Genomic DNA, 16,189 nt, shown 5'->3' with positions numbered 1-16,189 from the left:
GCCATGGTGTCAACCAACGGCGCCACGCTTGGCTTCGACTTAAGTCTCTCAAGCCAGAGGCTCAACAACGGGTGGCCAGCCTGCCTTTCTCAGGGGAAACCCTGTTTGGCAAGCATGCGGACGACGAGATGGGCCGCATGAAAGCGGAGGCCGAGACCCTGACGGCCGTCTGGTTGGAGAAAAAGACCTACCGCCTGTTCCAGAGACGGTTCGGGCGCAGGGCAGAGGGCGAGGACCGGCTTCGGGACAGCAGCAGCAGTTCCGGAGGCCCTTCCAGAAGCTCCAGAAGGGCAGAGGTGGCCAGCAGTCCGCAGCGGCGAACAAAGGCCCGGCCGGGTCTAGGCCCTGGGCGGTTACTTCCCCTGCATCAGTTACCCACTCCGGTGGGGGGAAGCGTTCAATCTTTTCTGGCAGAGTGGAGAAAAATTACTCAGGACAAGTGGGTGCTGAATATTGTTTGCAATGGATACAGTCTTCGGTTCACCAGCCCGCCTCCAGCAATTCCACCGGTCAGCTCGCAGTTTTGACTGCGCGAGCTCCAGGCGGAGGCCGATACCCTGTTAAGGAAAAGGGCGATAGAAGACGTACCTCTGTCTCAAAAGGGAAGAGGTCTGTACTCGCGATTCTTTCTGGTTCGCAAGAAGGACAAGAATGAGTTCAGGCCCATTCTGGATTTGCGACAAGCAAACAAGTGGATTCGCAGAGAGAAATTTCACATGCTGCTGTTGCATCAGATTATCCTCGGCTGCAACAGGGAGACCGGCTATGTGCTATAGACCTACAGGATGCTTACTTCCATGTGCCCATTGCACAAAAACACAGGAAGTTCCTGCGATTCCAAGTCGGCGCCAATCGTTATCAGTACACAGTACTGCCATTCGGGCTGAAGTCTGCGCCCAGAACATTCTCGAAGTGCATGGCAGTGGGAGCGGCACACCTGAGGAAGAACAAGGTGTTCGTCTACCCGTACCTGGACGATTGGTTGATCAAGGCCTCCTCATTCTCTGAAGCTCAAGCGCACTTCCAGAAGGCGTGCGTTCTCTTGAACAAGCTGGGGTTGCACATCAACATGTTCAAGTCCGTCACAACTCCGGTCCAGTGCATACAGTATTTGGGAGCCTCCATCAATACGCTGTCAGCAAGCGTGTCTCCTTCGGAGGAGAGACGATTATCACTCCTTCGGAAGGCTCAGGCTCTTATGACCGCTCCATCTACAACAGTGAGGACGGTGTCTTCTCTACTGGGGTCGATGGCCTCTTGTATCTTCCTCACGCCACCTGCATAGCTGCATATGAGACGATTGCAGGAGTGCTTGGAGGATCAGTGGGGTTAGAGGAAAGGGTCTTGGAACGACAAGATACGACTGTCTCTGCATGCTCTTCAGTCTCTGAAGTGGTGGTGGTGAGGGGTTCCCTTCCACAAGGACATTCCCATGCAGGCTATCGTGACTGATCCGTCTCTCCACGGCTGGGGGGCACACTCCGGAGACTTACAGATACAAGGAACATGGTCCCCGACGGAGTCCAAGTATCACATCAATTTCCTGGAACTCAGAGCTGTTCACTTGGTCCTAAAGGCCTTTCATCCGTCCTTCCAGACCAACTCTCTGCTTGTACAGACGGACAATACGACCACAATGTATTACCTTAACAAGCAGGGGGGCTCGAGATCACTCACTCTCTCTCAGGAGGAGCAGGCGATCTGACGCTGGCTTCTGGCCAGAGGACTGACTATAACGGCTACCCATCTACCAGGTGTGCAGAATGTTCAGGCGGACACACTGAGCAGACTGATTCAGGAAAACCACGAATGGGTCATAAACCACGAAGTACTAGGAGAAGTCTTCATAAGGTGGGGGACTCCAGACGTAGATCTGTTCGCCACCGCCGAAAACAGCAAATGCTGAAGCTTCGCCTCCAGGTACTACCAGCAGGGGACGCTGGGGAATGCTTTTGGATCAACTGGTCGAACAGCTTTCTGTACGCTTTTCCACCCATTCCTCTGATTCAGGCAGTGCTTATCAAGCTGTCCCAGTCCAGGGCGCAGATGATCCTGATCGCCCCGGAATGGCCCAGGCAGTGGTGGTTCACGGACCTGCTTCACCGGTCTCTCCTTCCTCACAAACGGCTGCCGTGCCGGCCGGACATTCTCACGAAGTTCGGGGGGCAGATGGTGCACCCCATCCGCTCGTCTTTGAGTTTGGCGGCATGGCTCCTGAGAGAGTGCAATATGGCCATTTGAATCTACCAGAAGATCGTATGGACATATTGAAGGAGGCTAAGCGACCTTCCACTAGGACTTCCTATGCTTACAAGTGGAAGAGATTCTGCATCTGGTGCAAGTCCAAGAACTATGATCCAACGACATGTAAGGAAGATGTCATCCTTCCGTATCTTCTACATTTGGCGCAGTCTGGCCTTAATTTCCATTCTTTAAGGTTCATCTCGCTGCGCTGACTGCCTACAGGAAATGCTCTTCACAGACTTCCTTCTTCCAGATCCCTGTGATCAAGGATTTTTTGGAAGGCTTGAAGAAAGTGTTCCCTCCTGTCCGGCTTCCTTCGCCTTCATGGGAATTGAATGTGGTGCTGTCCAGATTGATGAAGGCTTTGTTGCAGCACCTGTCCTGGAAGGCGGCGTTCCTCGTGGCCATCACTTCGGCCCGTAGGGTGAATGAAATTTCTTGCGTTGTGTTGCCAAGAACCTTATACTGTATTTCATGCTACTAAGGTTGTTATGCGTACTCACCCTAAATTTCTTCCAAAGGTTATCTCTGATTTCCATGTTAACCAAGACCATAACTTTGCCTACGTTTTTTCAGAATCCTTCGTCTCCAGCGGAAATGTCTCTGCATTCCCTGGAAGTTAGGAGGGTGTTGAAATTTTATCTGGATAAAACCAAAGATATTCGTAGGTCAGGCCAATTGTTTATCAACTATGGATCAGTCAGGACCGGTCTTGCTACCTCAAAACAGTCCATTTCTAGGTGGATTGTGTCCTATATACAATTTTGTTACCAGAAAGCTAATAAGACCTTAGGGGGTAAACCTAAGGCTCATTCCACCAGGGGCAAAGCTGCTACGACTGCTTTGCTACGTAATGTTCCGATTGCAGAGATCTGCAAGGCGGCCACTTGGAAGTCGGTCCATACCTTTGCTAAGCATTACTGTCTGGACACTGATACCAGGACAGACGCTCAGGTTGGGCAAGCTTCGCTGCGAAATCTGTTCGCACAGTAGTGGTGTTATTTCTCTTCTCTCCACCGCCGCTTTGGTGTGGGGATGGGCTTGACATTTTATTCACTAGATTATGACTATACACAAAGATCCCCTACTACAGAAGGAGTAGTTTCTGTCCTGTAACTCCAGTTCTGTAGTAGGGGTATCTCTGTTATAGTCATAAGCGCCCGCCCTCTTCCCTGGTGGAGAAAGATATTCATGTAAGGAATGCTACAGGTCTGGCGTGTTACGCCTTCAAAAAGAACTGAAAGTAAAAGGGACCTGCTGTGCATTCTGGGATACTGAGAGAGTTCTGGAAGGTTCTCTTAAAGGCACAGTATCCTGTTCTAAGCCACATAATGGCAGCCTATGGGGCTTGTCTGTCCACTACTTTCCCTATCATTCCAGAGGCTTTTGCTGGTAGGGGAAGGATTTTCTCCGTGGAAAACACTGGACAGGCTGTGCTGTTTGTGGGTTTTTGGTGGAATTTATAGTTGAAGTACTGGACAGTGTAGCCTGTGGATATAGGCTGCATTATCTGTCTTTAAATTCTCTCTTAAGTGTCTGTGCAGGTCTGCAATTTTTGACGATTTAAGAGATTATTTTTGATTGCTCCGGGGTCCACGCACATGGGCGGGACTATTCACTAGATTTGGACTATAACAGAGATACCCCTACTACATAACTGGAGTTACTGGACAGAAACTACTACTTCTTCACCATCAAGTCTTTTGCTAGGGCATCCGCGTGTTCATTATACTTCTCTAAGGAGGAGCAATTTCGCCTTCGCCTTAAAAATTGCCCAAATGGGAGATTTTCGCGAAGGGCTCTGGGATGGTAACTCTAAGAGGGAAGTAAAGAATTACAAGCTAGGGGTTTCTTTTATAGCTCGGTTGCTAAGCCATCATCTTTGGGCGAGATCTTAATATCCAAAAAAGAAAGGCTTTTCTTCGAGTACTCCAAGGTAAATCTTAGAAAGGCATTTTGATTATTTAGCCAGGCATGAAACTCTTTCGAAGTCTTCAACTCCTCTCCATATGGCAAAAATGTCATCGATGTACCTTTTCCAGGTACATATATGACTGAAGAAACGATTAATCTCTTGTAGTACTATTGACTGCTCAAACTCATGGACGTAGAGGTTCGCCAAACTTTGGGCACACACACTCCCCATTGACGAGCCCGATGCCTGTAGGTACAATTTCCCTTCAAATTTGAAGAAATTTTCTTTGAGGACCATGCGTGCACAAAACATGATGAAGGATATGGGCGTAATACTCCCTAGCTCCAAAAAGTGGCAATCACAGAGTTGACCCCCCCCACCCCCACCCCCACCCCCACCCCAACCCCAACCCCAAGAAGATCATGATTTCCAAGAAGTGTTTTTCACACCAACTAAGTCAAGCAGCTTGAAGTGTGAGATAGTGCCTGGTATAGCAACATCTTACATTCAGTGTGAGGACCAGTTTACAAACCCTTTCATCAGATTCTTTTTGAACCGCAGAAGAGTTGTATGCAGTTATCTAGATAATATGAAATACATTAGGAAATCCAGTCAGCTACTAGTGAACTGTGGGGCCACTTTTAAGTACTTGGAAATACTTAAGTTGCCCCTTGCCAGGTGAAGAGTCTCATATACATTACTTTGTTACCAATAAACTAGAAATCCCCTTACCTTGAAGCTTAAAGCTCACCCATCAAGGAATATATCTGCTAACTCATCTAGTAGAGCTGTGGGGAAAAACCCCAGTGTCCGAGATGTTTAAAGTGGCCATCTGGACATCAATTCATACACTTAATAGCCACTTTCTTCAATCTGTCGAATACAAAAGTGGTTCTGACCTCCATGTATATCCTGGGTCACATATTTAGGCTGTCTTTGCATGTTCTTGGCCATTCTTAATGAGCTTGTAGCAGCGTCTGAATAGACAAAATCTCATGATGAAGGGAATATTACTTGATCTTGGTTCTTCAGTATAGGAGCCTTCTTCAAAGTTCAAGGCAACCTGTTTCCATATACAATGGATACATGATTATTAACGGTTAGGATCCTGCTACCCACTCAAACCAAACAGAGGTCATAATGTCACAGTTGAGCACTGTAGAGTCGGCTGGCTCCAGTGAAGGAGCAGTGACCTGCTTTTCCGCTTCTAGAAGCTATTGCCGATCTTACGTCATTTATGATCTTTTGTTTCTTTTTTTTTTTTTAACCTTTAGTGTAGATGAATCATTCTTCATACCCATTTATTCCTGAGTGCTCCATAGAATATGAGGGGAGTACTGCCACAATGCCCAGTCAGTACATCTTCCGGGTAATTCAGTCCTTCATCTGTGCAGCAGAGCAGTCTCGTCTCTCTGTATATGGACAGGATCATGTCCAGCCAATTTGAACGTTGGCTTTTCTAGAAGAGCTCTCGTCAGTGGTTAGAGACTGGGATGAGTCCAAAATCCATTCCGTCCTCTCCTGGGGATTCCCCTTTAGGGGTTGACATAAGACCCCATTTAGTTGACACATATCTGTTCATTCTTGAATTCTTAGGAGCCCATTAGGATCGCGGACGGACCCCAGAGTTGGAGGGAACCTCCGCATGGCATACGGAGTTCCCTCCTGTGCAATTAGGATGTGACCGCTACCCTGGCGGTCACATCCTCTATTTTTAACATTGCGGCGGTGCGGCTTCAAGCTGCACCCGCAGCAATGTTTAAAATGCACGCATTGCATTTGTATGTAGAAAGTGGCAGGCACCGCGCGGTGCCTGCCGCTTTCTGCATACAAATGCATAGGTACCCCCCATGTGCAACCCCACCTTTACCTAGGGGGCCCGCAGCGGGCCCCCGCAGTGAAGTTACACATGCTTTTCCACGGCGGAAAAGCCGCCGCGGAAAAGCATGTATCGGAGCCCATCCTAATCTGGCTGACGGTGTCTGAGAGACACCGTCACCATATTAGTGCTTGCCAACCGCGGCGGAAAAGCTGCGGACGGAAACCAGGACCCACCAGCCATCCTAATGTGGCGGTGGGTCATTGGTGGGTCCGCTGCGGATTTTCCGCATCCTCCCGGCCGGCGGTGGCTTTCGCCGGCCCAGAGGATGCGGAAAATCCGCAATCCTAATAAGCCCCTTAGTCTGCTTTAGGAGACGTACTTGTAAATGCTGGTGGTGGAGGCCAGTCTCCATGTTTGCTCATTGCTTGCCTTTCTCTTTGATATTCTGTTGGTATTAATAATTAAAATAAAGGACACATGATGGCTTTACGGTCAAAAAACTTAAATACTTTGTCCATTGTTAGAACATTGTTTTGGTGGTGTTTGATAAATGAATGAAGAAAAGCATGTCTGCTTTCCAACATGGTCCAGGACTGCTGGGTCCATGCCAGATTTTGAGAATTACAATTCCTTATGTAAATCTGTTCTATTTAGATTCATTATATTTAAATAATTATTACAGAAGGACATTTTGGCATTGATGCAACCCTTTTGAACCTATATTAGATACCCCTGATATATAAGGTGCCTGTCACAGAAAACAATTTGGCACTTTCCCCAGAGGAATGAATTGTGCATTGTGATATTACATAGAAAAACACTACCTACAGCATGCTTACAGTTTTCTTCTCTGGCTAACAGGGCACCGGTGCCAGGCCGTACACTGGGAAAGTGGGTGCAGAGGATGTGGACGGAATCGATATGGCTTACCGTGTTTTGGCAGACCACGCCCGCACCATCACAGTAGCTCTTTCTGATGGAGGGCGACCTGATAACACTGGAAGAGGGTAAGGTCATTATTTTAAGATTCCATTGGGAAGAGTCGGGGAGATAGTCTTTGCAACAAATGGATAGTATTTTTATATTCATGTACCAGTGGTCAGCTCTTGCCTTACAGTTATGTCTTAAGTTACATGAAATTGTGGAATATATAAGTATGTGGTCTGTTTCAAGTGCTTTCATGAAGTACAATAATTGTATTCAGTCTAGAAGTCTAACTGTGCAAGACCCAGTGGCAGAAGCTTGGTTTTTCTTTTTTTGTTGTCTTGGTTTTAGGAATATTTTTGAGTGTAAATTTAGTTTTTCTGAATAATTGTACAGTCCATGGGTTGGTATGAAATGTCTGCTTGGTTTGTATTAGTTATTAGACCCTTAGTCAGATTGACCATAAACAAGGAAGTGGTTCTCTTGTTCCGACCAACCCTGTAGAGGGGAAACTACAGCGGACTCTATTTGGATATATTACAAAGAAATAATAGCTACGCATTTCCATATCCTGTTCAAAAACCATTTAACACTAAGGTCTGTCAAGCCAGCACAAGCAATAGATACTCTGGTTAAAACTGACATTTTGTCTGCTGATATACTCCCCACTCAAAAATACAAAAGTTCTTCCAGTTGCTCAAGTGTCTTGTGATTTGCTAAATTGATATCTTGAAATTTGTATCTCGAGTCCCCTGTACTGATGGCATTATTATAACCACCAAGTATTTCATTGCAAATCTGGTCCACCTCCGCTATTCTTTTTAAAAAAAATGTCTTCTATTCTTTTCATTGTATCATATTTATGACTTTAGGTTTTGATGCTTTAATCTTGACGTCTGACACTTCTGAAAAGTGTCCTCTTCTTTGGAAATTCAGGAATTGATCTTTGCGAGCAGACATGGACCACAAAACACAACCAGCAAGCACATTTTAAACTCCCCTTGTCCCAGTCTAATTCCTTGAGATGACCAGGTTCAAAGTACAGGCGGATAGATGGCCACTCACCTTGATTGGAGCTGAGGTGGATTTAAAATTAACAGGCGTTCGCTGAGTGTTTCCCGCAAGACCAACCTAACTCTGTCAAATACTTTTCCCACATATGGTTACAGAATCCTTTTCCCTGTTTTTAGGTCTCGTGGAGATTACCGCGCGAAAGTGCGGTCTCGCCAGAGACCTATTGTCACCGGCTCAGCTTCCCAGGAGACAAGAGATGGCCACGCGCATAATTGGATTGGATCGGAGCGGGCCGCGCGCGTGTGCACATCTCCTGTCTCCTGAGAAGCTCTACCACACACAGCCACACCTCCCCCTGTTAACGCATACGCACACACAGAGACACACACACGAGCGCACATACACGCACATAGACCCCCCCCCCCCGCCGCCGCACACATACACACACGATTTACAAAAGGGGGTGGTGATGAACAGAGTGTCTGAATTGAGCAGACCACTCTTACCCAGTCCAAAGATCAGGGCTTGATCCATCACCGTTATTTATCTCACTGCCCCATCCCAGCTCAGAACCTGGCTATATGCAAATCAGTCTGTCCCTGGCCCAGTGCATCATGGGAACAGGGCAGACTAAACTACCAAGCCAATTCTTTACCAGAAAGGAGACAAGCTACCGGGGACCGGTTTCTGGCATTTCAGCCTCTTCGGCCCGGCTTGCTTGAATCCTGATGGAGCAGTGAGAAAGGGACTCATGTCTGAGTATACCCTGCCACACCTATAGTGGCCAAAATCGATTTACAAAAGGGGGTGGTGATGAACAGAGTGTCTGAATTGAGCAGACCACTCTTACCCAGTCCAAAGATCAGGGCTTGATCCATCACCGTTATTGGATCTAGCCCTGATCTTTTGACTGGGTGAGAGCTTTCTGCCTAATTCAGAGACTCTGTCCCTCACCACCCCTTTTTGTAAATACACATACACACACGAGCGCACCGAGACCCCCCCCACACCCTCCCCTCCAACTAAGCCCCACTAACCGCCACTTCTTCAGCCTCCTCTGCGGGGTGCGCTCCACGCGGGGCTTCCTCAGCTCACGGGAGGCCTGGACTGACCCGGACTGCCGTGCACTCCATCCCCGCCCATGTCCCAGGCAAGGTGGCAGCACTCATGCTCAGTGCGTAAGTGTGTGCGCAAAAGCAGCTATTGTGCAGCGCACTTTCAGTTTCCCTTCCTAGTTTTGTCTACTCTCCGTTCTCGCAGGATTTGAGGTTCAGCTGGGAATGACAGAAGGCCTCCCTGGTGCTGGCTCCTATGATGTGGCCCCCTGTTTGAGCGCGTAACACCACAGGGTTCAAAGTGGAGAACACATTTTATAGCCTGGTCACCAGCAGGCGTGGGTGTGTGGCAGATGGACGGTGACAAGAGGGGCTGGGAGGGTGACTGGTGGTGAGCGGGCCCGTACCACAGGGAAGTGCGGATCGTGTGACTACCTACTGGGGCGGGAGCCCTCAAGGTTCACACAGAACTCCGGATCGGGACGATCAACCCGCTTAAGGTATGTTGGTCAGACTGAAACCTACGACGTGCAGGTCACACGCATAGATATATCTGCAGCTGATGCGTCAACTGACTGAACTATGCCACCGGCTAGACACTGGCCCTGGGCTGCTCCCGGAGTCGGATCCCTCATTCCTAGGGGGCATTCCTTGCCCCGAGGGCCCTCCCTTCCCCCTGGTCAGCTGGCGAGCGTGATCAAAGCTCTTTCGCTCCTCCCCCAACTACCCCCCAACCCCGAGGGGGAGGGGGCACAGCTGTCTCCTGCGAGGGCCGGCCGAGACTGAGCCTGGACACAGCTCCATGGAGGCGGCCGGGACACAGCGGCTCCGCCTGGACCTCTCCCGTGCTGCTCCAGGCCCCTCGGGGCCCGCTCGGGCGTCCCGGCCGAGGAGCGAGATGTGGGCCTACCTGATGACCCTGGCGGACCGGGGCCTGCGGAGGAGGAGGCCAAGCACGGAGTGAGTGTCCGACACCGGGGGCCGTGGAGTGAGTGGATGGGATGGGATGGGATCTGTGTAGGTGATGAGGCAGCGGTTGGGGGCTGGGAGGGGGAAGTTTGAAAGGATGGGTGTAGCAGAAAGGGGTTGAGTGCTGGACGGTACAGGGATGAGTGAGTGTGCTGAAGAGGGAGTGAATGTCCAAGTTTGGTGACTAAAGTGGGGATTTGGTCAAATGTATAGGGTGAAGGATTATGGTAATTCGGGGATGGGCAAGAGAATTGCTGCGTGCCGGGAGTAATAGGCTGGGTGCTGCAGGCGGAGAGGAGGGTGAATAGGAGGCCCAGAGCTGGGGTGAGTGTTGGACGAGTGACATGGGGGGTGAAGGGACTCTGGGCGGGATGATGGACTCTGAGAGGGGTCGCCTGGGCACGGATAGTGTATGTGTGGACCGCAGACCACTGTATGTCAGTCACTGGGTATGAGGAACCTCAAAGTTGCAGAATTGAGGCGGTAAGGGGTTTCCCTCTTCCTCACAGGTGAAAATCTAGGAGGGGTTTTTCCTCAGTGGAAGATGAGAGGAGTAGGATGCTTGATCCTCATTGGAGAAAAATCTGAGGGGGGTGCTGGGGGGCGGGGGAGGAGGGTTGACTCTTCTCCCTCGAAGGTGGTTCTGGTGCCTCTAAGGTGAAAGGAGGCGAGGTATTCTCTCGTCATAAGCGGAGGAGCTGATGGGGGCGAGAGGGGATTTGCCCATTATGGTTAAGTAATTCAAGGTACATTATTGGCCAAGTAACTCTATGAAATGTAAATGCTGATTCAATGCCACTGGCTCCCCATTGGGCACTGAGGCCACTGCACATTTCTTACTACCTTTCAGTAAGATTTCAGTAAGATTCCCATTAGACCTACAATCTGAATAATGAGTGGGGTCCATAATGGCACAGTCTTTTCCTTGCTAAGTTCCTGTTAATTATGGATAGTTCCACACTGATTATATATTAAAATTGTGACCACCACAGTAAAATATTTGCGGGTTTCGAATCTAGCCACAGTCATGCAAAAACCTATCCTGGCAATCAAAAGCATTAAAAATACAATGCAATTCCTCAGGAATTAACCTTACAAAATCTCCAAATTATTGTGTCAGGCGTCAGTCTAATCAGAGCCCAAATAAATTAGGTATTTCATTAAAAACAACTTCCCAGTAAGAATGGAGCTAAATGCATGTAACTGAGATGTGTACCAGATCTTAAACAGTCTGAACTTATCGACTTCCCCATTGAAAAAGCTGCCTTGGTGAATCTTGAATCATTTTAAAATGATGACTAACTTTTGTGTACTACCCCTCCTGGGACTCTCAAACCATCTCTGTCCTGGGCTTTCTTTCAATCGAACTCTAGGTGTAACCATCTCCTTGCAGTCAGCCTCTAGGCTTCAACGCCAGGTATTTCTTGGCCTTCCTCTTCTCCTTTTCCCTTGAGGGTTCAGGTGAGGACTTGCCTGCTTGTGGTTTATGTAGGCTTGCGTAGGACGGGACATATTCAGCCCCTGTATCTTTTCATGGTTCCTTCATGAGCAGAGAGCTGGAAAGTCCCCTGCTATAGGTCATTGTTGCTGAAGTTGTTTGGCCAGCGGAATTGGAGGATTTGCTCAGACACGTGTTGATAAGGATCTGGACTTTGTTGGTGGTGGTCACTGTTGTCCCCATAGTTTTTGATCCATACACAAGGACCCATTTTATGATCGTGTTAAAAAAATCTTGTCTTGGTTTGCATCTTTAGGTCCTTGGTGCTCCAGATCTTCTTTAGCTGAATGGAGGCTACAGACGGGATTCTTTTTTTTTATTTTTTAAAATTTTTGGAGGACCTTTATTTAGAAAAGGGTGCACACAGCTATTCAGCCAAACATCCCGGAGGCATGGCAGCAAATAATATAGAAAATCGGACTGTTTCGGCACACCAAGGAAAGCATCTCAGGATTAGAGAGGTCAATTTTTAAAAATAAAACAGGATATACACGGTAAATACGTAATACAGTTCCATATGTTAACGAGATGGAAAGAGAGAAAAGGGAACAGGAGGGGGCCGGCTACGGGATCTAAAGTAGATACAATCACCGGGTGGGCAGGGAAGCATGTCCAACTGCAGAGACGACAACATTTTGAAGCGAACAATATAAGCAAGCATATATTTCTGAAAACTCCCAACTAATGCCCCACCCGATGAATCCAATGACAGGAGAGATTGAGCGGCCACAGTCCCAGCACCGCCCAAAAAGTCCAAACGGTAACCGATAAACTGACCCCCAACCCAGGGAGAGAGAAAAAAGGAAGTCCAGTCAAACTAAAAGAAGAGAAAAAGGCCATAGAAACAGAGAACAGAAAAACAAAAATACCCCACCCCCTACCCCCCACCCTGCACCCCTGCAGATGGCTACGGCCTACCCCCCTAGCAGCGTGCCTATCGCCCAGCGACCAAAAACCCGAAATATAGTGGAAAAGAGATTTATAAAGGAAGGAAACACAGAAAAAGAAAGAAAAGAAAAGTTAAGGGAGGAGGAGAACCACGCATCCCTGGTCGACCTACCCCCCCTCCTGCGACGTACAGTCCTGGTCATTAAACAATCAAAGTAAATTCGGTAGAACCCAGGAAAGACGTCCTACACCGCCCGCCCCCTGATACAAGAAAATGGCGGATCCCGGGTCCCTCACAAACCCCTAGCATCCGAGTCGAACACCAGTCTCACCCTTGACCTCTAAGAGTGTTCACCATGAGTTCCGCACACCGCACCCGCATATTCACAAGATAAATCAAAAGTTCAGCCAGTCTACGAATCTGTGCGGCGAGTCCAACGGATATCCACCGTCCACCACAATCCTCAGCCGCCATGACACTCGCCACGGTACGACCAGATCCCGACCGTTCCATACTCCACCACACTGCACAGCTCACACGATCGATAGATGTTTGCTGTTTCCGTCGGGTCACAGTTTCAATAAAGTCATAGGGGGACGAGCACGTGAACACGACCACAGGTGGACTCGCCAGCGTTGCCGGACGGTACACCATGGCGGCGGGTTCAGCCGCACACAGCGGTACAGACATTGCTATCCAGGCTTCGACACTAGATGGGCCTTGAGTCGTAGATTCCGGGATCAAAGTGGGAGACGCGGCTCGCTTAGGGGGACCAGACAGATCAGAGTCCTTACGCGATCGGGCAGTTTCGGTGTCATCCACGATAGACTTTAGTGAAAGAGCAACCATGTAGCAGCACAGACCCTTAATGGCGGCCATCACGGTTCGCAATGATGGCTCTTCTTCACCCCGCACCGCCGCAAACTGATCGACTCCAGACATCAATGGGCCCTTCGGGTCACCCGATTCCCCCAGGGACCGAAGTGCGATGAGGGCAGGTGGGGGCAGGAGGCACACAGTCCAGCAACGATAGGGCCTCTCGGAAGGGGGCCCCACCCCGGCGGGAAGGGAACGCCGAGAAGGGGACCCACGACCTCTCAGCCACTCACAGGATCATTACACCTCCACAATGCGGGTAGAACCGCAGGCTCTCCACCAATCCAGGGGCAGGTTGCTCACCACTTCTATCGACCGGACCGTGTCTGGATCCCCCGGCTGCCGTTGTTGCACTGCAACCCGGCAGGGTCAGTACTCGAGGTCCCGGCTCTCAGTCAGCGTTAGGCCAAGAACTTCCACTCGATGTAACTCCGGCAATCCGGGCCGTAAGTTTCCCAGGACCACACCGCCAGTATCAGCAACGGGTCACCCACACGGGGGTGAGGCGAAAAAGCAGGATTTGTAGCCGGATATTCAAGCAGCAGGAGGAGGTCGACGGAGCCGAGAGCTTATGCGGCCATCTTCGTTCGTCGCTAGGCTCCTCCACCTCCAGACGGGATTCTTTGATAAAATGATTACTAGATGTAATTGATATTTTATATCCTTAACTATCATACCCTTGATTGTTTTGATGGACCATTTAAAAGCCAAAATAGAAAAATAAACAGGCAATCATGAGTGAAAGGTTGATAAGCGGAACTGATCAGATCCCTATCACATAGACTTCTCGCCGCAGATTCCTTGCCTTAAAGGTGTCAGACTGGATCCAGACATTCTTGGGCAGTACTCCTACACCACCAGGTGGTGTCACTCTGCTCCGCATCTTCTGCACCGGAGATGTTATGCGTGGTGCCCACATATCCGTCACTCCAGCACGCTGACATCCGTTCTTTACTTTCCACGCCATTTGGCACAGATTCGGAAAAAGCTATCCCCAGTCAGTATTTGACTGAGTTTTTTTTTGTTGGTCTTCTTGAGATTTATTTTGAGAATTTGATTCTCCTGGTGTGTTAGGGTTGTCCAGTAGGAAAGCAACAGGTTTCAAACAATGTGGCAGATGTCTGTGACAGACCCACACTTGGTTTGTTTGTGGTGCTTGGAGCAGGGTTACGACTCCCAAGGCCTGTGAAGACTGCCGCACCATGAACCCAAAGACCCTGCAGGAGTGCTCCCTGTCGTGCCTGTGTTGGACGCCTCTATGACTCTCTCGATCCCCTTTGCGCTGTAGGTCCCTATTCCTGTTAGTTTCTAGTGTCCAAAAAGCAGGGAGGCACCTGTCCTATTCTAGACCTGCATCTTCTTAACATCTTCTTGAAGGAGTAGTTCAGAATGCTCGTTCTAGGTCAGATCCTGTCTGCCCTCGACTTGGGAGACCGGATGGTAGTGCTGGACTTGCAGGACGCCTATTTCCACATCACCGTCCTGCCTGCCCACAGGCGTTACCTGTGGTTCATGGTGAGCCACAAGCACTTAGTTAGCTGTGCTTCCCTTTGACCTTACCAGCGACCCCTGGGTGTTCACCAATGCAATGGCGATGGTTGCAGCACTTCTGCAGAGGTCCTGAGTTAGTCTTTTCCTACCTCTGTGACGGTTTGGTGAAGGTGGGCTCACCCAAGGCAGTTGACTCCCACCTCCAGAGTACGGTGAACCTCCTGCACTCGCTGCACACCTGACTTGAAATCCCTGAACTGGCTGCCTTTTGAAGCCAGAATACATCTGAAGATCGCCTGCATGACGCACAAGGCGGTACACCTGAGCTCACCCGGCTACCTCACTCAGAAGTTGACAATTTCTGGCGGCTCTAGAAACACTAGAGGCACAAACAATCTTCTGCTGAAGCCTTGAAGATTCCGGAAGGAAAAAACTTATAAACGCTCCTTCTCAGTAATGGCACCCAAGATCTGGAACTCGCTCCCTCCCTCCTGAAACCAGGCTCATCTCCTCCACTACACTTTTTAAGAAAGAAGTAAAAGCTATCCTCATGGCTAAATACACTTGAACTATTATTTCGGACTCTTTAAAGACTTTGCACCGATCTGCACTACTTGTTCGATCCCTTTGCTTATTTGTATTACTTGTACTATCGACTAACATGATTGTCTATGCTCCCACCTATTTGTACTGTTAGCTTTATTGACTTACCTGTTTGACTATGCTCCCTCATGTACCTACCCCACCCCACTTATTACCTACAACTACGCTATGCCTAATGGCCTGTTATTCACTCTCCTGTTCGTACCCCTTCTTTGTAAAGCGCTCTGATATCTGCAAAGATCTTGTTCGAGCTATATAAAACTTTCAAAATAAAATCAAAATAAATTATCAACGTTCCAGAGCACCACCTGACTTGCTCTCAGACACTTTTTATCGGAGCTGTCTGGACATATTGCAATTTCGTGCCTATCCTCCTGAATGGCAAGTCCAGGGTATCTGATGGAGACATTTAGCCATGCATTCCTTACCTTACAATATTCCCCAGGTATCAAACTGGATCTAAAACATATTTCAAGCAATCCCATTGCATGCTGTTTGGCTCCTTGTGGCGTCCTCTGCACTGGAAGTGACATGCGCTGTGCCTCTGTTGGCGCCACCTCCGTGCGCTGCCCTCAGTTCCTTCTTGTCCATGTAGTTTGGCTTCTTGATGGAAGTGCTTCAGCCTGGGGAATACTTGGCGAAACCCTTATTCCCTTTTAATGAAGCCCCTGTAGATGTTCTGGTCTGGCCTGGGCTAAGCCATGCACAGGCACTCTTGTGCACAGGAACATTGCTCGCTGCCATTGAGCCACTCCTTGGGACCTAGCCTTTCTTTCCTCCGCCCCACCCCTGAGTGCTTGGTGGTCCAGGCATTTACTTGCAGGATAAATCCAGGCGCATTCCCTGCATCCACACCACTGGATAGGGAATAAAAGAGACAGGATACCTT

General features: G+C 49.1%; 1 protein-coding gene across 1 annotated transcript in view; it reads left to right on the top strand.

The window, feature by feature from the left end:
* Positions 1 to 16,189, top strand: part of AARS1 (alanyl-tRNA synthetase 1) — a 336,551-nt gene that overhangs the window by 72,125 nt on the left and 248,237 nt on the right. The window contains exon 7 of the mRNA XM_086945275.1: positions 6,843 to 6,988. Coding sequence (XP_086801401.1) covers positions 6,843 to 6,988 — 146 coding nt within the window. The remainder of the gene's footprint in view (positions 1 to 6,842; positions 6,989 to 16,189) is intronic.

Source organism: Lissotriton vulgaris, chromosome 12 (assembly GCF_964263255.1).
Source record: "Lissotriton vulgaris chromosome 12, aLisVul1.2, whole genome shotgun sequence".
NCBI lineage: Eukaryota > Metazoa > Chordata > Amphibia > Caudata > Salamandridae > Lissotriton > Lissotriton vulgaris.
This window is presented reverse-complemented; position numbering and strand designations above follow the sequence as displayed.